Source organism: Pogoniulus pusillus, chromosome 1, assembly GCF_015220805.1.
Source record: "Pogoniulus pusillus isolate bPogPus1 chromosome 1, bPogPus1.pri, whole genome shotgun sequence".
Classification (NCBI taxonomy): domain Eukaryota; kingdom Metazoa; phylum Chordata; class Aves; order Piciformes; family Lybiidae; genus Pogoniulus; species Pogoniulus pusillus.
The window spans coordinates 48,809,776-48,834,581 of record NC_087264.1 but is presented as its reverse complement, the minus strand read 5'-3'; the positions used below and the strand labels follow the sequence as shown (position 1 = coordinate 48,834,581).

Genomic DNA, 24,806 nt, shown 5'->3' with positions numbered 1-24,806 from the left:
AAAAGGAAGGAGAAGAAAGGCCTCCTCCTTCGGGGCTGGGTGTCACGGCGTGGTCTGCTCGGAAAGCTTTCCAAGCGGAGAGGCTGGAAGGACTGGGGTGTTGGGTCAAAGCGCAGGGCTCGCCTTTTTATCCTTTGGGCTGCGCTTTGAAATGGACGAAACCAACCAAAACACCCAAACCCAATCAAAACTCAAACCAATTTAGTTCTAAAAAAACAAAAAATCGACTTCTAAAAGTTGGTTTGTTTTTTTTTTCTTGGGATTTTGTTAGATTAAGTTTTTCTTTCCCAAACAATTACTTTTTCTTGGTTCATCTGTGCTTTAGGGGGAAAGTCTGTGGCAGCACAGATATGGAAATGAAATTATTTTATCATGTGAGTATTACTAGAAGCATTTAGTCTGAAGTGTCTGAACTTTGATATTAAACACAGTTTAGAGCTGCAGCTTCAGTGATATCTGTTTTGGGCAGCACTGTAAGGATGTGTGTTGAGGAAACTTAAAAATAGGGTGAAAGAAAAAATCCTGAACATACTGTAGCAGTTAATTTAATTGTTGATGGAATTTGCATTTTCTTTTCATTTCATCCTTTCGTGTTGCTGATTTGCTGCTTGTAGACTGTGATTGATTTTTATCATCTCTGTGTTTGCTTTTAAATCTCCTGAAGTGTCCTGATAAAAAGTTTGTGGGGGTCAAGGATTTGACTGTCAGGGAAGGAGGCTTTCTGAAAATCATTGAGTTTCATCACTATATTCATTTAAGTGAGTGAAATAAATTGAAGCTTGACCAGTGATTTGCAGCACCAAACCAAGTCCAAACACTTAAAATTAAGAATTCCCATTAGAATCTCTGAAATTCTTGCAGAGTAACTTCCAAATTTTTAAACCTTTGCACCACCCACTGAAGTTGGCAAGTTTTGTTATTTTCTGGTACCTGGTTGCTCCAACTGAAAAGGTCATTACATTTTTATTCTGTTTTCATGTTACTAACAGTGGAATTTGTGAACTGAAACTTAGTGATGCTGGTGAAAATTCATGATTTTTTAGCAGAGTCAAAATTGATCAGCCCACTGAGGGATAGCAAACTAGAGGTGTAAAGAGAAGACATAATTTGCAGCGTTTCTCAAGGAGTAATTACACCTTAAAAGAACCTTCTGCAAATTAGAACCTTGAGTTAGAGCGTTCAGATCCAGACTTGTAGTTTTCTAAGGTATGGCAAACTGGATTAATTCATGGCCATTATATTTGGCTTGGAGGGGGCCAACCAAACCATCAAGCAGCACTTTCACTTACCCAGTAAGTGAGAATATCTTATTTTAAAACAAGTAAAACAACACTTAGTTGCTCTTGGATTTTGTTATTAAATAGGCTGAAGTTCAGGTGACTTCTGAATGACTGTGGCACTCTGATGAGTGATGTATTTTGGAAGTGCTTTACCAGGTGGTGTGTGCAAACGAGTATTTTGTAGTTGGCCATTGAAATGCCTAAGTAAGGAGACATTAAAGAGAGTGGTGGTGAATGGTGCCACATCCAGCTGGCGGCCAGACACTAGTGGTGTCCCTCAGGGATCAGTGCTGGGCCCCATCCTCTTTAACATCTTCATAGATGATCTGGATGAGGGCATGGAGTCAGTCTTCAGCAAGTTTGCAGATGACACCAAGCTAGGGGCAGATGTGGCTGGGTTGGAGGGCAGAAGGGCTCTGCAGCGGGACCTTGACCACCTGGACAGATGGGCAGAGTCCCAGGGGATGGCTTCAATAGCTCCAAGTGCAGGGTGCTGCACTTTGGCCACAACAACCCCATGCAGAGATACAGGCTGGGGTCGGAGTGGCTGGAGAGCAGCCAGACAGAGAGGGATCTGGAGGTGCTGATTGATATCTGCCTGAACGTGAGCCAGCAGTGTGCCCAGGTGGCCAAGAGAGCCAGTGGCATCCTGGCTTGCATCAGGAATGGTGTGGCCAGCAGGAGCAGGGAGGTCATTCTGCCCCTGTACTCTGCACTGGTTAGACCACACCTTGAGTACTGTGTTCAGTTCTGGGCCCCCCAGTTTAGGAGGGACATTGAGATGCTTGAGCGTGTCCAGAGAAGGGTGACGAGGCTGGAGAGAGGCCTTGAGCACAGCCCTACGAGGAGAGGCTGAGGGAGCTGGGATTGGTTAGCCTGGAGAAGAGGAGGCTCAGGGGAGACCTTATTGCTGTCTACAACTACCTGAGGGGAGGTTGTGGCCAGGAGGAGGTTGCTCTCTTCTCTCAGGTGGCCAGCGCCAGAACGAGAGGACACAGCCTCAGGCTGCACCAGGGGAAATTTAGGCTTTGAGGTGAGGAGAAAGTTCTTCCCTGAGAGAGTCATTGGACACTGGAATGGGCTGCCCGGGGAGGTGGTGGAGTCGCCGTCCCTGGAGCTGTTCAAGGCAGGATTGGACGTGGAACTTGGTGCCATGGTCTGGCCTTGAGCTCTGTGGTAAAGGATTGGACTTGAGGTCTCTTCCAACCTTGGTGATACTGTGATGCTGTGATACTGTGAAATTGTTCAGATCTATGGAACAACTTAATAGTTCTCTGAGGATAAGGAATGAACGATAAGATCTCATTGAAACATGGAAGATAAACATAAAGGCTGAGTGCAGTGACACTAGACAGCACCTTGTAGGATGACATGTCTTTGTGAGAGATGCCCTGGTGTGTTTACTTGCCTTAAGCAACCCGAAGAGGAAATCTATTATTGTTTTTTATTGAAGTGTCTCAGACAGCAGCATCACAAACAGGGTAAACTCCACAAGTAATGTGGAGTGCGAAACTGTTCCGTTCTAGACAGCTAGGGCGTTGTCGTGGTTTTAGGGAGCTTTGGCAAGTGCTTCTGATAGTGTCCTATCAGAGTTTATACCCAGGAACTTTGTACAGGGAGCCTGGTCTGGATAACTTAGGAAAGATGGCAGCTGTATTTATGTGTCCCAACACCCAGGAGGGTGCTCAGGAGAGGTGCTGATTATGACCTCCTCTTTTTCCTGGCTTAACCTTTAGAAACGGCAGTGTGATTACCTCTTGCCTGTAAATCAGGAAAGCCTCACAAGGTGTGTTTCAGCCCCACAGAGCTTTCAGAATGGAAAAAGAAGTGTATTTCTAAAAATTCTTGCTGCTCATCGAGTTCTGGTGCCTGAAGATGACTCTTAGCGTTTGACTTGAGATTTGTTCCTGCTGAAATTGCGTTAATGAAGGGCTTTGATAGATCTGCCAGGATTTACTAAAGCTCTGTGCCTTGATAGTGTTGATTGCCTGAAAGCAGAGAGCAGGGGGTAGTAGATTGAAAGAGCTGGGCTCCTGATAGGGGTAGCTTTTTCCTCATGTGTCATTCTGCTTTTAGTTTGTTAGGTTAAATGTTCTGCTTGCATGCTTGCTGGAACACAAATAGCCTAGGTATGTGAGGCTGCATCTAAACACCAGGTGCGATGCAGCACTTGGCAGATCAACAGGTTTGTTTTGGTGAAGATTTCAAAAGCCTGATTCCTAGGAATTTCATTATTAAAAGTAAAACACACTTGTCTGCAGCTAGACAGATTTTAAGTTTAGTCTGTGTCCAGAAAGACAGGTGGATCTGTGAAGAAATCCAGATATACCTGTTCAGTGCAGGTTGCTGGGTGAAGGTAGGGCTTTAGCTGCTCGGAGTATGAGTGTGCTCTGCGAGTTGAATCCGCTTCTAGTTCCTGTTGTCATGGGTTGGGTTTTGACCAAATGCTGTCTGGCAGCTTAAAGTGGATGGAGAAGATCCCAACTGATGTATGTTGTGGTGTCAACGTTTTTTAGGTGGTGGATTTGTATCAGCAAAGCATCTGTGTCACCAGTGAGATAAGTGACATCTGTCTCTTGGCCTGTCTGCCAGGTCCCTGCTGACTGCCTAACAGGAGGTGAAAATAGGGATATGCCTTCACTCTTTAGCAATGAGCTGCTCCGAGGAATGCTAGTCTTGAATAAAATGTAGTCTGCTCAGGCATGCCAAATGTAGCCGTGGCACAAGGATGGGGGAAGGGAATGCATCCTGGGCGTAGGCAGATGCTGGCCACAAGCCGTCAGTAGGTAATCAACTGTTGGGCTTTGCTGGTGATGCTTTTGCTTACTGCTGACCCCTAACAAAGGGAGATGGGGATTGCTTAGTTCTAAATAGTGATGCCTAGCCATTTAATGAATTAAATCTAACAGGAGGAGACAGACAGCACTGTTCAGTTTTCACATTTCTCTTTTTTTGAAGCTAGGCAAATATTGTTTTCATGTCATTTTACTGAAGATGAGTGGCTTCCTTTTCCTGTCCAAATGCATCCCCCAATCTGATTGTATTTGAAAGACACACTTATTTTTTAGTAGTACTGGCTGAATATTCAGCATATAAAAATGTTTGTTAGTCTTCAGAGTGGAGCTGCTGTTTCTAGTGGGTTTCTGTGTATCAGGCTAACAAACTTCTCATGGACAAATTCTGAAACCCTTTTTTTTTCATCTGGTTGTGTCACTTCCTGATATGAAACTAGCAGATGGCAGTGCTGCATAGACTGCCTTCAGTGTTGCAGCTGTGGTATAATACCTTCAAGCAGAAGCAAATGTTTGCTGGGGTTAACTTCTTTTAGGAAGCTTTACGTGGGAAATCCCAGTATCACCAAGGTTGGAAGAGACCTCATAGATCATCAAGTCCAACCCTTTACCACAAGGCTCAAGGCTAGACCATGGCACCAAGTGCCACGTCCAGTCCTGCTTTGAACAGCTCCAGGGACGGCGACTCCACCACCTCCCCGGGCAGCCCATTCCAGTGTCCAATGACTCTCTCAGTGAAGAACTTTCTCCTCACCTCCAGCCTAAATTTCCCCTGGCATAGCCTGAGGCTGTGTCCTCTTGTTCTGGTGCTGGCCACCTGAGAGAAGAGAGCAACCTCCTCCTGGCCACAACCTCCCCTCAGGTAGTTATAGACAGCAATAAGGTCTCCCCTGAGCCTCCTCTTCTCCAGGCTAACCAATCCCAGCTCCCTCAGCCTCTCCTCGTAGGGCTGTGCTCAAGGCCTCTCCCCAGCCTCATCGCCCTTCTCTGGACACACTCAAGCATCTCGATGTGGGGTTTACACATGCAGGCACATCAGGTGTTTTCTTGTTGACTTGTTCTAATGCTTGATAGTAGGTTCAGCTTTGCTTTTAAAATGTTCAGCAGTCAGGACTGTGTGTTAGGAGTAGAGCTGATAAAACTGCTTGGATTAAACCCACATAATAAAAACTGTGCTTGGTGCCATGGTCTAGTTGACTGGCTAGGGCTGGGTGCTAGGTTGGACTGGATGAGCTTGGAGGTCTCTTCCAACCTGGTTGATTCTATGTGGGTTTTTTTCATTTCAGTCAGAGGTGCCATGGTTTGTGGTACAGTCAATCTGTCATCTTTATTGTAGGCCCTGTGATGGGAACAGCCATGCTGGGAGTGCCTGCTCTTGTGGCTGGTAGCAAACGGCCCCAGGACTGGAAGCTTAAATAGATGTGCCTGTCTAATTAAAATTCTCATTAGAGGTGTCATTTTCTACCATTTTCCAGGCACTTTAGAAACCCTGACAGCTGTGGCAGTGTCCTCTCACCTCATGGTAGAGGAGGAAGTGGGATGATAGGAGAGTTAGAGGGGTCCAAGAGGGATGTATTTTCAATTAGTGAGTTACCTACAGAGCCAAATGCTGCAGGATGCTGGGTGCACCGGGCACGCCAGTTCCTTCTGGTGTCTTGTAACCCTCGGGCATGGCTTGGGGGCTTACCCCTTACTCGTCCAAGTCGCTTGTCTGAAATTGCTCAAATGGGATTGTCACTTTGAATTTTACAAACTAATGTTTTTCTGTTGCTTTTATTAATTGGTGGCTTACGGGGTTGAATCTTCAAGCATTTACACTGCTGGCCCTGTGCCTCTGTCTCCTAGTGCTTCCTTCCCTCTGTGCACCTGTGGAAGTCACAAATGCATACAAACTGGAGTACTTCTTTAAAATGTTTGAGTATATTATGAGGTTCGAGACGTCCACTTGTTTGGCTTAGGTGTTTTTTGCTGGTCTGTGAAGTGTACCTCCTTTAGTCACACCTCAGTCATGCTACCTCAGTCTTACCTAGATAGCTTTCTTCACCTAGAGTCTGTCTTTGCATTCCAAAGGAGAAGTCTGTAACTTGGTGAGTTCTTGGCACACCTTTCCTCTGCTTTACCAGAGTCACTGAGCTGTTTGTTTTGAGGCCAGAGACTTTTGAGGTTTTGTACTACACAACACACTTTTGAGTTTGGACCTTTTTTGATCTAGCAGGTGTCCAGTTTGCTTTTGAATCCAGCTCTCTTGTTCACTCTTTGGGACTCAGTTACTAAAACTGAACTGTGCCACTCTGGAGACGCTGCCTTCAGCTCAGCATCTTTGTCTCCCTTGGCATCTTAAAGCTGCAGGAGTCTGTACCAGACAACAACACTCCTATGGTGTCACAGCAACAAAATCTAGAAATTAAGGTGTTAAAAAACTGTGATCTGGCCACAGTGGTCTTGGGTCTTGATGATCTTAAAGGTCTTTTGCAACCCAAACAATTATATGTTCTGTTCTAATATGTGGTGCTTGATTCTTTTTCTTTAAGGAGAACTGTGATTTTCATTACAGTTTTGAGTAAGGGAAAGACTAAACACTAAGGGGCTAAAAAGACATCTGACAGAGATTACATTCAGAGATTTTTAAGATGCATCCAGGCAGAAATTTGTTTGAGTAACTTGGTGTTGCAGATTTTCTTTTTTAACTTTAATCCTTTTTCTTCATCGTTTATAATCCTTATACAAACTCCTTTGCTGTAGTGAAGGCTGTGTGGGATCTTGCTAGTTTACACCTGTGACAATTCATTTGTAGCTAGATTTGCTTGAATGCTGGTACATAAATGCTGTGTCTGATTTTATCACAGTATCACCAAGGTTGGAAGAGACCTCACAGATCATCAGGTCCAACCCTTTACCACAGAGCTCAAGGCCACACCATGGCACCAAGTGCCACGTCCAGTCCTGCCTTGAACAGCTCCAGGGATGGCAACTCCACCACCTCCCCGGGCAGCCCATTCCAGTGTCCAATGACTCTCTCAGGGAAGAACTTTCTCCTCACCTCCAGCCTAAATCTCCCCTGGCGCAGCCTGAGGCTGTGTCCTCTTGTTCTGGTGCTGGCCACCTGAGAGAAGAAAGCAACCTCCTCCTGGCCACAACCACCCTTCAGGTAGTTGTAGACAGCAATAAGGTCACCCCTGAGCCTCCTCTTCTCCAGGCTAACCAATCCCAGCTCCCTCAGCCTCTCCTCGTAGGGCTGTGCTCAAGGCCTCTCTCCAGCCTCGTCGCCCTTCTCTGGACATGCTCAAGCATCTCAATGTCCCTCCTAAACTGAGGGGCCCAGAACTGAACACAGCACTCAAGGTGTGGTCTAACCAGTGCAGAGTACAGGGGCAGAATGACCTCCCTGCTCCTGCTGGCCACACCATTCCTGAGGCAGGCCAGGATGCCACTGGCTCTCTTGGCCACCTGGGCACACTGCTGGCTCATGTTCAGGCGAGTATCAATCAGCACCTCCAGATCCCTCTCTGTCTGGCTGCTCTCCAGCCACTCTGACCCCAGCCTGTATCTCTGCATGGGGTTGTTGTGGCCAAAGTGCAGCACCCTGCACTTGGAGCTATTGAAGCCATCCCCTTGGATTCTGCCCATCTGTTCAGGTGGTCAAGGTCCCGCTGCAGAGCCCTTCTGCCCTCCAACCCAGCCACATCTGCCCCCAGCTTGGTGTCATCTACACACTTGCTGATGACTGACTCCATGCCCTCATCCAGATCATCTATGAAGATGTTAAAGAGGATGGGGCCCAGCACTGATCCCTGAGGGACACCACTAGTGCCAGCTGACAGCTGGATGTGGCACCATTCACCACCACTCTCTGGGTCCGGCCCTCCAGCCAGTTCCTAACCCAGCACAGAGTGTTGCCATCCAAGCCATGGGCTGACAGCTTAGCCAGCAGTCTGCTGTGGGGGACAGTGTCAAAGACCTTGCTGAAGTCCAGATAGACCACATCCACAGGCCTCCCCACATCCACCAAGTGGGTCACCTGATCATAGAAGGAGATCAGGTTAGAAAGGCAGGATCTGCCCTTCCTAAACCCATGCTGGATGGACCTGAGCTCTTTGCCATCCCTCAGGTGCGCTCTTATCACCCCCAAGATAACCTGCTCCATCAGCTTTCTCTCATCTCTGGAATACCTGGATGCTGTTATATTTATACACACAGCATTACTTTCACTAGATAGGTGCTTTTGGGGTAGTTGTGATTTAAAAGAAAAAGAGGAGAAAGAAAAAGCTCTTTGGCATACTTAGGTAAACTTTGGCAGATATACTTAAAAAAAAAATTGGATCACTTCCACTTATATTTCCTTGTCAGTGCCCGAATGTAGTATTTGGCTCTGGAAGAGCTGTGAATGGCTTAACAGCTAAAAGAGAAGTTTGGGAGGCAGGTGTTTGAATTGTGTAAGGGTTCGCTGATAAGAGTCTTGAATAGATGGTAAACACATGGCTTTGATCCATGCTATTGGCAGATAAAGTTTTCCAGGTTTGGGGTTTTGTTCTTTCTTTGTTTTTTTTCCCAACGTGTTAGGGTTTACACAGAATCTGAAGGTGCCCATTCCTATTAAATTCTTTGCATTTGTTTTCCTTTTTGTCCTAGAAATAAAATGCTTTCAGGAACAATTTTGATTTTTCGTCCTTTAAAATCAGACCAAAACTCCAGGCTTTCTTCTCTAAAATCTTTCCACCAACTCTTCCCCCTGTCTTGCTTATATCTCTACTTATGCTCATATTTTGTGTATTGAAGGCACTAGAATTAGAGCCCAGTTTTGAGACACAGTGTGGATATATGAGGAAGTTCTAGAATCATAGAATCAACCAGGTTGGAAGAGACCTCCAAGATCATCCAGTCCAACCTAGCACCCAGCCCTAGCCAGTCAACCAGACCACGGCACCAAGTGCCTTATCCAGTCTTTTCCTGAACACCTCCAGGCATGGTGACTCCAGCACCTCCCTGGGCAGCCCATTCCAATGCCAATCATTCTCTCTGGGAAGAACTTCCTCCTAACATCCAGCCTAGACCTACTCCAGCACAACTTGAGACTGTGTCCCCTTGTTCTGTTGCTGATTGCCTGGGAGAAGAGGCCACCCCCCACCTGGCTACAATGTCCCTTCAGGTAGTTGTAGACAGCAACGAGGTCACCCCTGAGTCTCCTCTTTTCCAGGCTAAACAACCCCAGCTCCCTCAGCATCTCCCCATAGGGTTTGTGTTCCAGGCCCCTCACCAGCTTTGTTGCCCTTCTCTGGACATGCTCCAGCACCTCAACATCTCTCAACTGGACACAGTACTCAAGATGTGGCCTGAGCAGTGCTGACTACAGGGGCAGAATAACCTCCCTTGTCCTACTGGCCACACTGTTCCTGATACAGGCCAGGATGCCATTTGCTCTCTTGGCCACCTGGGCACACTGCTGCCTCATCTTCAGCCTACTATCTATGAGTACCCCCAGGTCCCTTTCTTCCTGGCTGCTCTCCAGCCACTCAGTCCCCAGCCTGTAGTGCTGCTTGTGGTTGTTGTGGCCAAAGTGCAGAACCCTGCACTTGGCCTTGTTTTGTCTCATCCCATTGGCCTCTGCCCACCCATCCAGCCTGTCCAGGTCTCTCTGCAGGGCTCTCCTACCTTCCAACAGATCAACACCTGCTCCTAGCTTGGTGTCATCTGCAAACTTACTGATGCTGGACTCATTCCCCTCATCCAGGTCATCAATAAAGATATTGAACAGGACTGTGCCCAGCCCTAGGTAGATGATATGGATATAATAAGTGCAGTGCTCTTTCCCTCCCCCCTCTTCAGTGTGTAATACATCTGAGTTTTGCAGTTTGAACAGTGATCATTGATCATCCTGCTTTTATCATAAAGCTCCAAAGCTGAGGTAGTCTTTCCTGGGCTTCCCTTTATTTGAATAAGATAACCCCCTTATCAGAGACTGCTTTGATTTAGTGTGCAGAAGTTAAATATGCTGTTTTCTTGGGGGAAAGGTACATAAGGAGGGAAGCTGCCCTGATTAGCTGTGTGGGTTAACCTAAAGTATGTTGCTTTGTGGTGCACAGGAAGATTTTCAGGTTATACCTGGGTGCAAAGGTAATGAGCTTATTCTATTATTAATTAACATCTGTGTATCCTGTATGCCAGTGCATTTCATGCATGGTTTTTAAAGGCTTTTCCTAATGGCACGTTGTTGAGATGCTAAGCACTGAGTAAACTAGTAATACTTTACTTTCTTTTTCCTCTTTCAATAGAGATCCTCGACCCACCAACCAACGTGTCAACAAGCATGTAAATAATGACACCTATCTTCGAGTTCAAAACCTGACCATCTTAGTCAGAAACATTAAGACTTACTATCAGGTGAGATTTCTCCTCTTTGATTTGTGGTGATTATTAGTGCACTAGCTAGTGTGGGGACTGGTGGGTCAAAAAAGGTGCTTAAAACAGGAAACAAAGGAAATTGTGTTGGTATAAAAGTCCTTTGAGCCACACTTCCCTTTCGAAATGGCAGTATCACTACCTTCTGTACCCCTTATGGCCAGAGGCTGCTTCCCTGTCCCTGTTCTTTATTTAAAGAATAAATTGTGTTTGAAGGCTGTGGTAACATTTTATGGTATGGTTGTAAGGTGTGTATGCAGTTTGCTGAAGTTGAAGTAAGGTTTTTGGGTACTAAACTTTTTTAAAACAAGCCAGCTTCTCTTCAAAGTTCTGCTGTCAAATGAATCATTATGCAGGAATGTCTTTAATGCTGTAATGGAGACCTCATACTGATACAACATTAAATAACACATCTCTTAGGTGACATCCCTGAGCTTAACTGTCAGTGTTCCTCTACTGTAACAGTGCTCCCCTAAAATCAAAGTGGTGACAGCTGAGCACTTTGGCAAACTTAGATACATGTTGGATGTTCCTGGAAAGCCAGAGAAACGAGTTCATATACTCTAAATAGAGTTTCTATATACACACTGTATATTTAGACATCATAGTGGGAGGGGTAACTGTTCTCCTGTTTTCTTTTACACAATCTTATGTTAGATTTGAATGCTGTGCAGTATAAACTAGGCTGGAAGCACTGAGGGCTGTTAAAATACTCTTCTGCATGTGCATCTCAATCATATAATGGATGAAATAACTAAACCATAGAAGTTGATGTCTGTATGGTCATCCTGGATGCTTCCTTTCTGCATGTGTAGAATAGATTATATTGGCTTTGTCTTGAAAACACAGGAGAGGTACAGTGCTTAATTACAGTATTGCCTTTTGGAGCTATTCTCTTCCAAAGCCTGTGTACTGCTATTCTGTGTTATTGCCACTACTCTGCTTCTGGACTTGCTTACAGAGGCCTGAGTGACTTCTGAAAAGTCTGGTGGGGTTCATGACTCATACATGAAAGTTCTGGTGGCCTGTTAAAAGAAATTAAGTCTGTAACTAAGATTTGAGGGGATGTAGGAGTGTGTGTGTATGTAAAATAGATTTCTGAAGACAGCTGACCTGTGTCTTGACTGTTGAGAACTGGAGATGCTGATGCAAGGTGAGACTTGTTATTTGTATGGGGAAATTCCATCTGGTCATAATTAGCGACTGAAGGGTTTGTTTTTTTTGCTTTATCTGTTACCCACTGAATAGTAGTCTACAAGCAAAAAGGACAACGTTTAAGGACAGGGACAGGACTAGTCTTCCTCCCCTTCTCATCACCTCCACAAGATTTACAGTATGAGAGTCTAATCCTTCAGTTGTCAAAACTGTAAAGCTTTTTGTTCATGTGTGGGTTTTGTCTTGGAGCTAATAGTCTGATCTCTTAAAAGAGTTCTTGAAGAGAGATCAGAGTAAGGAGAAAAGAAATGTGATTCAGGATCGCATGATAGGTTTCTTGGTTGACTGAGCTGTTGAGCTCTGAAATCATAGTCTAATAAAGCTAACAACAGCTAAAATAGGTTAAAATGAGTGAGGTTTTCCATGGGAAAGAGTAGCCGAGGCTTACAGTGGCAGGTGTGACAGTGGTGTTCCTGTTATGTCCCAGAAATTAAGTACTGTGAGTCTTGCTGCCTGAAGACTATACATACCAAATGTAACCAAAGCAGTTGTGGGAGGTGAAAATTTGTAATTAGAGCAAAGCTTAAAATAAAATCACTTTTTTTTGGGGTGTGTGTGTGAAGATAACACTATAAAAGAAACTTATTTGTCCTTGTCACAATCTCATGTTCTGGTCAAATCCAAGGTCTTGATGCTGATCTTGAGATTCCTTTCATGTGGTGGTGTGCAGCCTTCAACTCTCTGTAGTCTGGGAGGAGCTAAGGCCATCTGTGCTGTATCCAAGCCCTGTGTCGCTTCTGTGATAATGTCTCTGTCAGATATTTAGAGGGTTTCTTGTTCCAGAATATAAGTAGCTTTTACTGTTGTTTTTTTAACATGTAACATGCTTTGGAATATATTAACTGTTGTTAGACCTCTCCTGAATGTGAGAGAACTGATAAGAATAGTTTGGGGCTGTGGGCATTGTTTGAAGCAGCACTGACTATTAACAATAAAGTTGCATACTGGAAGTGGAGGGGGTAGTTCCTAGTTCCTGACAGTAAGAGCATGAATATGCTGCCTTCTCAAGAATCATATTATTCTATGATTCTATAGAACCAACCAGGTTGGAAGAGACCTCCAAGATCATCCAGGCCAACCTAGCACCCAGCCCTATCCACTCAACCAGACCATGGCACTGAGTGCCTCATCCAGGCTTTACTTGAAGACCTCCAGGGACGGTGCCTCCACCACCACCTCCCTGGGCAGCCCATTCCAATGGGAAATCACTCTCTGGGAAGAACTTCCTCCTAACATCCAGCCTAGACCTACTCCAGCACAACTTGAGGCTGTATCCCCTTCTTCTATTGGTGGTTGCCTGGGAGAAGAGGCCACCCTCACCTGGCTACAATGTCCCTTCAGGTAGTTGTAGACAACAATGAGGTTACCTCTGAGCTTCCTCTTCTGCAGGCTGCACACCCCCAGCTCCCTCAGTCTCTCCTCATAGGGTTTGTGCTCCAGGCCCCTCACCAGCTTTGTCACCCTTCTCTGGACACCTTCCAGAACCTCAACATCTCTTGAATTGAGGGGCCCAGAACTGGACACAGTACTCAAGGTGTGGCCTGAGCAGTGCTAAGTACAGGGGCAGAATAACCTCCCTTGTCCTGCTGGCCACACTGTTCCTGATGCAGGCCAGGATGCCATTGGCTCTCTTTGCCACCTGGGCACACTGCTGGCTCATCTTCACCTACTATCCACCAGTACCCCCAGGTCCCTTTCCTCCTGGCTGCTTTCCAGCCACTCAATCCCCAGTTGGCCTTGAGATTTTTACATTGCCTTTCAATTAATGGACTCGAATCAGTTTATGGCTTAGCTACTGACTTTGGCAGACCAGGTCCCCTAGAATGAGGCCAGTGGCACCTCCTCCTTTATTGAATGGTAGGTATGCACTGGACAGAAAGCCACCAGGAATATGATAACAGTTTGTGGTGCTGCAAACTGTAGTGGAGGAAGGTGACATAAACGGCTACTAAAGTTAACTCTGACAGTCAGAAGTTAGTTGACATTTCAGATCATGTAATTGTCTAGTGTTTCTCTATCTAATTCCATTGTTTAAATGTATTTGTATAGCTGATCTCTTTGTTAAAGGAGATTTTTTCTCATTGATACGTAGCATGGACAAGTCCAATCTAGAAACATGGATCCAGGGATACTCTACAGTGCTGGGGCTTACTTGATCTCTTAGACTGAGGATCTGTGTGGGGAATGACTATGAACAAATGAGGCTATCGGTGGAGTTTGGCTTTGATTTGAGCTATAAAGATTAGTTCTCATCTGTGCTTCCTCAGGAATGACTTGGGAGGGGTAAATGTAGTGGAGAAGACTTTTCTAAGTCAAATAACATCTCAGAAGTTTTCTAATTCAATTTATTAACTTTCTGAAGGATTTCTTTCTCATTTTACTTAAGTGATTCTATTGTGACCTCCATGAATGCTTAACTACTGGTCTGACTAAATTGGCTTGAATATGGTTGAGGGAGCTGGGCCTGTTTAGCCTGGAGAAGAGGAGGCTCAGGGGTGATCTTATTACTGTCTACAACTACCTGAAGGGGCATTGTAGCCAGGTGGGGGGTGGCCTCTTCTCCCAGGCAACCAGCAATAGAACAAGGGGACACAGTCTCAAGTTGTGCCAGGGTAGGTCTAGGCTGGATATTAGGAAGAAGTTCTTCCCAGAGAGAGTGATTGGCATTGGAATGGGCTGCCCAGGGAGGTGGTGGAGGCACCGTCCCTGGGGGTCTTCAAGAAAAGACTGGATGAGGCACTTAGTGCCTGGTTGACTGGCTAGGGCTGGGTGCTAGGTTGGACTGGATGATCTTGGAGGTCTCTTCCAACCTGGTTGATTCTATGATTCTATGGTTCAGGTGTGAGTACTGCAAGACTTAGTAAGTTTGGCTTCACTGAAATAAGCACTCTTGACCCTTGTTGACAGTGAGTTGTTACAGCCTTAATTCCCTGGGGTGTTGTGCTTCTTTTCCAAATAGTGATTAATCCTAGCTGGGGCAACTGTCTTCATAGTGGTGTGGCACTATCCTTGTCTCTGGCAGAGTTTGTTTGCAGTGTTTAAAAAGAGACAAAAATGGAGCAAGAAGAGTCCCTTAAATTTGCAACAACCTGTGCAAGGGCCGTTATCACCTCTGCCACTTCTGATGAAGGAAGAAGAAAGCTGGAAAATCTGAGATGCTGGCTTATCCCTTTGCCATGCTGTAGAGCATCTGAGTCTTGTGCATGCAATGCTTAGAGGACATGCTTGTACCTAGAGAGTTTTGGAAGAAGGCTAAGGAAGGCTGTCAGGGGAAGCTTGGAGTGGCTTTGCTGTGCTTCCTCTGCTCATGTCGGTCCTTGTGGTCAATGTTATTCTAGGGAACTAAAACTGGCTTTGATAGCAGCTTATTAAAAAATATACAGAAGGATCTCTTCTGATGTTACCTAGTTTCCTGACCTTCAAAAATAGCAATAATCACTCCACCATCACTCTTGAGCAAAAATTCTTAACCTGAAGTTTTTTGTGTAAATGGTCATGGACAGAAGTAGATATGGGGGTGCTGACTAATACCCACCTGAGCATGAGCCAGCAGTGTGCCCAGGTGGCCAAGAGAGCCAGTGGCATCCTGGCCTGCCTCAGGAATGGTGTGGCCAGCAGGAGCAGGGAGGTCATTCTGCCCCTGTACTCTGCACTGGTTAGACCACACCTTGAGTCCTGTGTTCAGTTCTGGGCCCCCCAGTTTAGGAGGGACACTGAGATGCTCGAGTGTGCCCAGAGAAGGGCGACGAGGCTGGGGAGAGGCCTTGAGCACAGCCCTACGAGGAGAGGCTGAGGGAGCTGGGATTGTTTAGCCTGGAGAAGAGGAGGCTCAGGGGAGACCTTATTGCTGTCTACAACTACCTGAGGGGAGGTTGCGGCCAGGAGGAGGTTGCTCTCTTCTCTCAGGTGGCCAGCACCAGAACGAGAGGATACAGCCTCAAGCTACGCCAGGGGAAATTTAGGCTGGAGGTGAGGAGAAAGTTCTTCACTGAGAGAGTCATTGGACACTGGAATGGGCTGCCCGGAGAGGTGGTGGAGTCACCATCCCTGGGGCTGTTCAAGGCAGGTTTGGACGTGGCACTTGGTGCCATGGTGTGGCCTTGAGCTCTGTGGTAAAGGGTTGGACTTGATGATCTGTGAGGTCTCTTCCAACCTTGGTGATACTGTGACAAGTAAGCACTAAGGTACTGTTGTAAAGATACACTGTATTTCAAAGAAGTAGTGAGCTAGGACTTGGGAGATTGTACCACTGGTGTAACCTGGAGTAGGACATTGTTAGCTCTCTGTTTATTTCAGCTCCTTTATTTGACTTCTAGTTAGTTTAAACTTGCTGCAGGCACAAACTATACATATGTATTTATGCAGTACTCAGCTTAATGAGGCCTTCTTGGTTCTCCAGTGACAAAACTGTTTTGAGTTAGGTTTTCTGTTCTGCAGTGGCATGATCATGATACATGAAGGCTGCATATAAGACTGCTGTTGTGAAGACATTGGGTTGCTGTGGTGGTGGGTGCAAGGCAGAGAAATGACTGACCTTGGCACACGGGTTCTGGGAACTGCCAGTATTGGTCTTTGGTTTAGTCCTTTGTCTGAAAATAGCACTCTGCTGCAAGGGGAATAAATATAAGAATTGTCTGATGGTTTCTTAGTGAGAATTGTCATGCTCATTTCCAGAAGAACTAGACAAACCTGTCTGCCCCACAGTTGAAATGAGTGTGTGCAAAGATCAATTTGAAACGTGTTCCCAGGTTGGTTGCTGCCATTTCGTGTTGCTAACTGCACACTGTTGGACGACCTGATTGATATTACTGGCTCTGATTCTAGGATGCATTTCAACTGATAACGTTGAATTACGTCTGGAAGTTTAAGGGAGGACTAGGCTTAAAGAGATTCTACCCCCTCCCCCCACCCCTGAGACTCCACATGCATATAGAATGAAATAGTGACCCGAAACAGATGCAAGAGAATAGGTTGCCTTTCTAATTCCTTTATTGCCTGTAATTTCCTGGAGCTAGAATACTGGAAAGGGCAGAATAGGTTGGTGTGTCTTGTCCTTCTGTTACTCAGTAAGCTAGAGGGGTGTGAATTCATTGTGTAGACAAATGAAAAACTGAACCAAGAGAAGAGCAGTGTCCTAAAGCACAAACAGAGATGACCTGTGAAAAATTTACAGTATGGAATAGTTGTTTAGTTCTCACATAGCAATATTTATGTAACCTCTGACATGTTAATTGAAAACAATTCTTGGGATGTCTGAATTACAGAATGCATCCACTGTGTCTTTTCTATGGCTTAAAAAAGGATAATGTGAGAGTGTGTGTGTGTGGCTTTGCTTAATGAAAGACAAGGCAGAATGTTAATCACAGCAACAGTCGAGGAGATTACCAGTGCTAAAGCCACAGAGTATTTTAGTCCTCTACTGCAGAGATATATGTTTGGATATTAGGTTTTAGACATAAGTCACTGTTCAGACAGTCTAACCAGACAGCCACATCCAGTTTTGCTGCCTAGATTTCAGGAAAATGTCCCATTTTTATCTGCCAAGATTTTGTGGAGGGAACTAAGTTTAGTAGAGCCATCCAATTTTGGCTAAGTTAGAAAGTAGTCTTCATGTCAGTTGTGGCTGAAAATAGCTTTTTGATTTATGTTTGCTAAATAATAAATGAAAATTGCTTTAGTGCTTGTGTTTCTGTAACAAATTGCATGTCATTTAGTGCTTTTAATTAAGAAGTCTTTAAAGAGACAAGAAGATGACTTCCACAGAAGTGTGACTGCAAAACGAACTTCCTTAATGCATTACAGGTCCCGAAGCAAGTAGAATAGAATAGAATAGAATCAACCAGGTTGGAAGAGACTTCCAAGATCATCCAGTCCAACCTAGCACCCAGCCCTAGCCAGTCAACCTTACCACTAGACTAGTTTATCCTTTTTAGTGGCAGGTGGCAAATGAAATTGGTTTAGGTTCTTTTCTTTTTTTTCCCCATGTTCTGGCTGTCAAAAGTGTTGTTTAGTGTGGCTTTTACTGGGAATATTGTCACATGCTGCATTGTGCCACACTGTATTCAGTCTGTAGTCTTTCTTTTTACACACCTCTGCCTCTGGATCAAGGTTTGGTGTCTGGGCTTGTATGGGTCATTTCCGATGACATCTGTGACCTTGTGGTGCAGTGTGAGCAAAAATGTCTCTGTGCCTCTCTAACTGGGTTGCTGTAGTCTTTCCACTCAAAAGAGTTTTAATCAGCTTTTGTCAGAAAGGTCTCTGAGGATTTCTCACCTTTTTATGCTGTGCAGTGTTGTTTGGTTTTGTTTGGCTTTTTTGATGACTTACTAGACCTGAAAGCAATTCTTCCACGCTTGTTTTGTTTTTTTTTCATGTGGGATGGATATTTGAGATGCCTTTTGAAGTGGTGCTTTTCTGTCATTTTGAAGGAGTGATTATTAATTGATTGCAGAAATGCATAGGGGACCTTGGATACATCATGGCATCCAAATGCAGTTGTATTCTGAAAACAAAATGAGGTTTGCATTGTTAAGATCTGCTCACCTACAGTACTTGTGGCAAATGTGAATACTTTTCAGCTAAGGAAGAGGTATGGAGATGGAGTCATTTGCCCTTGTTAAAAATGATGGGATTTACTCTTTCAAGTGGGTCTCTGGACCTTGCAGAGCAAAAGACCTTTGGACAGGAGGAAGTTTTAATGTACTGCTTTATTTGCTGCAGACAAACCACAGGAAAGGGAGGGTGTATTTCTTTCTTGCTGTGATGTATGGACTTTGCCAGTACAAATGAAGGAAGGTATCTGCTTCTGAATGAGAGGAAATTGAAATGCTGTTATTCTCTTCTATATGCATACATTTCCCATTTGTGGTTTTTTGAAAGGAATAATTTAGAAAGCAAACTCTAAAGAGCCAATAAATTGGAAGACAAATGTGCACACGTACTGACTTTAAGCAAAATTATGGTTTGTATTTTTTTTGTTGTTGTTTATACCTGGTTTTAGATGGGCTGTTTGCATATAACCTGTGTGGACTGGTACCTGTTCTGCTTTTCACTGTGATTAAGAGGTGGAGCTGAGGGGGGGGAGGGAGTTAAGTGTTTACATTCTACTGGATCTTCATATGGCCAGTAAAAATGCATAAGCAAAAACCTGCTCAGCAGACTGAAGTAGCCCCTGTGGAGCTGTCACTGTCTGTTCTCTTTCATAATTAGCATTATTAAAAGTCTCTAGATGTTTATTTAATTTGGTTTTTAGACTTAGAATGACATCGTTAGTGCCTGCTGGATGATCAGAATAACAGTGATGGACATCTGCTCCTTTAGGGAGTAGTAGGAAAGACTTCTGGTCTCTGCATAAGGAGAATAATACAGTGTGAATTCCATCTAAGTATCTTCCTGTCCTGTGAAAATTATTTACTAGGTTCTTAATGTTTTTGAACTACAACTGTTGATGTTCTTCCCCTAGGAAAAAGTCACCTTTTTTTTTTACCTAATGGTAAAGGACTGATTTCAAAAATATCTGTTATTTGCTCTGAGCTTGAGAAGCAAAATAATAAATTCCCTGTGTCACTTTAAAGGGTTGAGGTGGGTTTTGTTTGGAGTCCTCATTTGTTTTGTTCTGTCTGATTTATTAAAGTGGGGGTCCTGTCTGTAATATAGCCACTGGAAAGTTACTTGTAAGGGAGTGCAGTTATCAAATTTGTATCACAGAAAGACCTGTATGGCACGCAGTATGTGTTAGAAGAAAAGGAGAGGGTGGTACTGATGTTAATGCCTGGTTTGTTTTGAAGCAGCTATACTACAGTAAAGCAAAATGGCTGTGGTCCCACCGGGCGCATGAGCATTTGCTGCTAAGAAACTGAAAGGAGGTGAATTTCTTTTCAAGCTTTGCAATTCAATGTACAAATACTGGGTGCATGAGAAGGTTTATTTGTCAGGATGCAGGCTTCAAAGAAAAGGAGTCAGTCCTGGAAAAATAGTTACCTCCTTCACTTTGTTGTGGTGGTGGTGTTTTTTTCTCTCTTAAAAAGAAGCAACACAGAACAAAACAACAAACAAAGCAAATGCCTTCTCATTTGACTAGTTGCCTGAGTTACCAGGAGACTATTTATTTACTTCAAAGCAGAATTACATTTTAAGTGTAAGGAATTCAGTTAATATAAATGTCTTAAGGTCACTTCTTCAATTTTAATCTTTCAGAAAGGAGAAAGAAGCCACAAAGAGCCAAATGAACAAAACCACCCCCACTAAACAAACCACCCTGTGTTCTGTGTTTTCTTGCATGTGCAAAAGCTTTGTGTTAGTATTTGTCTCTGTTTTCAAGGTTTGTGGCACAAGCTTATCTGAACAGCACATGGATGTATCTTTGCAGTTTTACATGCAGAAGGAATGAATCTGTAGCAGAGGACCACAAAAGCTGCCATTATTAGAAGCCTTGCTTACACTTCAGTGCTCTGGCACTTAATCTACCTCCCAGCTTCCAGTCATGCAGAAGAAACTAAACCAGAGTGCTCTGTTTCAGTTCTTAAACTTGGGTGACTTGTCCCACATTTCTTCCAGTATGCATTTCCTTTGTAGGCTGAGCCAAAACCTTGATGATTTTCAATCATCCCTTTCATTTAGCCCTTTTTCTTTCTAAGTTGCTGGGTCCAAATTCTGTGGAATTGTGGGATTCAAACTTCAGATAATTAGTTATTGCTGGAAGACTTGTCTTTGCAACAAATGCAGCCACAGTTTGGCCATCTGTATTTTAAAGCATCTCGATTAACTTGCAATTGCACTTAACTTTGTATGGCATAGGATCTAATTTTAAGTGGCACTGACTTTATGCACCTTAAGATGCTGAGCATCATGCAAAATGGGGCATTTAAAGGGTTTCGCTTTGATACTCTTGGATGTTGTGAAACCAAAGCCGTCTGCCAGATGGTTTGTTTTGGCTCTTCTCCTTGACAGCGTATTGCAGCTTTTACCAGTATCAAGGTATTTATCACTCTTTATCAAATGGTTGCCATAAACACTGTAAAAATCTGAATATCTACAGAAAGGCTCATCTTGGTGTGCTTTCTGTATCTTAAGCTTAGCAGGACACCTAGTTTTGGAGGCTTTAAACACCCTATCCAGCTTGCTAGTAAGAGAGATGCACTCAGATGAGAAAGAGCTCTGTTGATGTGACAATATAAAAAACAGTTGTTACAACAACCTGAACGGCTCTGCTCTTCAAGCATACAGACTTTTCAGTCAGGCCTGCACTTCATCATCATTTTATAAAGGATAGATGATTTGAGGCTTCTTTGAAATTTGCTTATAAACAAGTAGAAAAACATATGTGACCAATCACTTAACCTCTTGAAACTAAAGGGGAAAATCTAAAGTAAACTTAAAATTCCCAAACCACAGTATCACCAAGGTTGGAAGAGACCTCATAGATCATCAAGTCCAGCCCTTCACCACAGAGCTCAAGGCCACACCATGGCACCAGGTGCCACGTCCAGTCCTGCCTTGAACAGCTCCAGGGACGGCGACTCCACCACCTCCCCAGGCAGCCCATTCCAGTGCCCAATGACTCTCTCAGTGAAGAAGTTTCTCCTCACCTCAAGCCTAAATTTCCCCTGGTGTAACTTGAGGCTGTGTCCTCTTGTTCTGGTGCTGGTCACCTGAGAGAAGAGAGCAACCTCCTCCTGGCCACAACCTCCCCTCAGGTAGTTGTAGACAGCAATAAGGTCTCCCCTGAGCCTCCTCTTCTCCAGGCTAACCAATCCCAGCTCCCTCAGCCTCTCCTCGTAGGGCTGTGCTCGAGGCCTCTCTCCAGCCTTGTTGCCCTTCTCTGCACACGCTCAAGCATCTCAATGTCCCTCCTAAACTGGGGGGCCCAGAACTGAACACAGGACTCAAGGTGTGGTCTAACCAGTGCAGAGTACAGGGGCAGAATGACCTCCCTATCAGATATCCATCTGTCAGATATGTTGCAGCTGGTGGGCATAAAGTGTTTCCAGCTTTGTTCATACGGTGTGGGGCATATAACACAAAGCAACAGAAAGCCCACAGCTAGGGGGTTGTGTCATTTTATGCACTCCCAGTTTGTTTAATCATCGTCCATGCCATGTGACACAAACCTTTTTGAGCTCCCAGTCTTTGGCACACGCTGCTTCTGTGTCAAAGAGAAATTATGAATGGAGTGAACTGATTTCCTGGTGCTTGGGAAACCATCGCAGTTTGTGCTTAGCAGAACAACCAGGCTGATTAATGTAATGCAGGACTAAATAGGCATCAGGCTAAAACAGCCTAGGCCTTTTGTTATTAGGATATCATCTAAGCAGTTATTAAACAGAAGAAAACCCACAAGGCATTTTAAAAAATTACTGGCCTTCTAAGGAAGTAGCTAGGAGAGGATAGAGTTTAACTGCTGCCTCTCACCTTTTATAATGATAAGTCATTAATTTTTCTTTGATATTCTGAGCATGTCTATTCCAGTTCCCACGACATATGCTATATGCCCTCCAGGGGGAAAGCAGTTAAGAATTACAAGGAGTATTATGCTTCAGAGAAATAAGCAACCTGCTGAAGTAATAACCTGTGTGTTCCTAAGTCTGCATGAATCAGGACTTTAAAGTGATGACTGATATACGAGGATTATGTCATCTTTCAGATTAGCAAGACAGCTGCACTTGAGAGGAGAGCTATACATTTGTTTTGTAACACTGACCTTCATGCAAGAAGACTCAGATTTAAGTAACTGCTTAAACTGTTGACACTGTCCTTTGAGGTGATATGGCTATTGTGTTGAGGCAGAACAAGGTACAGGTTTAGCTGAACGTGGCTTTGCTATGCTGTAGCTCTTACAGTGCAGTCTCATTTCCTGACTGTGAAGTGCTTGAGATTTCTGAGACTTCTTCCGTTGCAGAAACAGTGCACTTAAACCAGTCTCGCTCTCTAAACTCTGAATAATTGCTCTCTCTAATAATTTCTATTGCATTTTCTCAATTGGATAAGTAAGCCTGGTGAAATGCTTCCTATGATGTTTTAATATACTTAGTAGAGGAACACCTCTTCCCATTGAACTGGTGTCTCGCTCCAAGCCACTGGATTTCATACAGGTTGCTTTGAGAAGAACTTGAGAATGCAGTAATTCACTTGAAAGGACTACTGTGGGTCAGTGTTTCATGCCTGTTTGGACCCAGGAATTCAGATGCATTAACTGCTGGACTGTCCTCTTCCTCTTATAGTAGTGTACAGGTGAAGAGCAGCACATTTGAGGCAAACACATCGAAAACACACCAACAAGTATATGTTTTAATTGCAAGTTTACCTAGTGGGGAAAGAAAAGTTAACGTGAACTGAAGAATCTGTGTTAGGAGTTCAGAGTTTAAAGTCCATGTCATAGAATCATAGAATCAACCAGGTTGGAAGAGACCTCCAAGATCATCCAGTCCAACCTATCACCCCACCCTATCCAATCAACTAGATCATGGCACTAAGTTCCTCATCCAGTCTTTTCTTGAAGACCTCCAGGGTTTGGCTGCACAGTCTCAAATAAAGGAAGAAATCTCAGGCTGTGTCCAAAGAGAAAAGAAAGACCATACATGTCTAGCTCTATAGAACTGAGATATTTCTAACCCACAGAGCAGTGGAAAACACTTTCTGTGTGTTCATAAAGAGGTGCTCATTAAAAATGCATTTTGACTTTACCACCTGTTATTTGTTTAATACAAGGGGTGCTTTACTGCAGCGTTGTGTTGCTTTTGTCATCCTTCTTCTTCCGAAGTGCTTTATTCATCACTTTGAACCATAGGGGCAGGAATACATTCAGGACATCTGATTTCTGTAGTGGCTGTTCCCTGAGGAAGGACTGCCATGTCCATGTTTATGACCAGCCAGCAAGGCCTTTTGTGTCATCTTTTCAAGAAGATTTCTCACCTTCTGCATACCAAAGATGCAATTAAAAGATTCACAGCTGTGATGCTACAAGCTAAGAGGGCTGTGCTTAATTAGGCAGTAAAGGCCTCTGCTCAAATTCATAAATAAACCAAACTGTTTGGGGAACTGTGGACAGCTTTCTGCAGATCCTCCACAGTGTCTGTTGTGTGTTTGGCTTTTTTGCCCTGGGGCGTGCACCTGACAGTAAGCATGTGTTGAGGTTCGTGTGGTGCGAGGTGTATGCTGACCTGGATCCTACCTGCTATGGTAGTCTTTGCTCTTCCCTGTCTGGATCACATAGTCAAGGGCCTCTCCTCTCAGAATTTCACAGAAGCTTATAAATCCTACATTTGATTCCTCTGCCCTCCTTCATAACAATCAGGATGAAAACTGCTCATTGAGTTGTTTCTCTTCCCTTCCCTGATTGTCCTGGATGTCCTACGATGTGCACAACTGTAGCTGGGGAAAAACAACCTGATTAAATGTGCTGCAGCACTGTATTTTGGCACTCTGGCTTTTCTGACCATGCATATCTCCTCTGCCTTGGAGCTAGGGTATTTGCATTGTGCTGTTTCCCATTTCTTTCATGATAGTAGCATGGTAACACTTGCATGGATTGTATGCACCAAGTGGAGTATATATATAGCACAGTGTAATGTATTTTCTTGTAAATGGGGGGCAAGGGAATGAATAAATGGCAAATTGTCTCCTCCTTTCAGTGTGACATGAAATCTTTTATGTAACATGACCACTGGGCAGGTTTTGTTCTCATTCTGTCCTGTGCACATATCAAAAAACCCGCCATGCAACCTGGTGTAATCAGCAGTCTGCTCACAGGAGTCCTGAGTTTGAAACAGCAGGAGTTTTGCAGCTTGCAGCTGAATGGTGTTGGCAAAAGCTGTTTGAAGAAGTTTGCTTAGTTCCTGCCTGCATTCTGCTGAGCCAATTTCAAAGGAGCTATTGCCTCTACCTCGTGAGAATGGCTTTCAGTCAAAATTCACAAGGAATCATGTATCTACTAGTCTGAAATGCAGCAAATGCTCTTTTTATTTTCAGTGTCATTTGTGTGTTGTCACTTAGAAAGTGACATCAGTGATTACAGATTAGCTTGGGGGAAATTCTGTGGTTTGCTATTCTGGGTTAGCGTTCATGGTAAATTTTGAGCTCTGTCAGGTCTTCTGAGTATTTACAGTTTGCTTGGCTTTGAGATTCA

The 24,806-nt window shown here is 44.2% G+C and overlaps 1 protein-coding gene across 3 annotated transcripts in view; it reads left to right on the top strand.

Annotated features, from left to right (window-relative positions):
- CCDC88C (coiled-coil domain containing 88C) overlaps positions 1-24,806 on the top strand; it is a 119,822-nt gene that overhangs the window by 437 nt on the left and 94,579 nt on the right. For 2 of the 3 annotated variants that reach the window (XM_064151714.1, XM_064151705.1), the window contains exon 3: positions 10,342-10,450. In XM_064151714.1, coding sequence (XP_064007784.1) covers positions 10,342-10,450 — 109 coding nt within the window. Of the gene's footprint in view, positions 1-41; positions 375-10,341; positions 10,451-24,806 lie in introns of those variants that run through there. The other variant, XM_064151723.1, reaches the window with a different exon arrangement.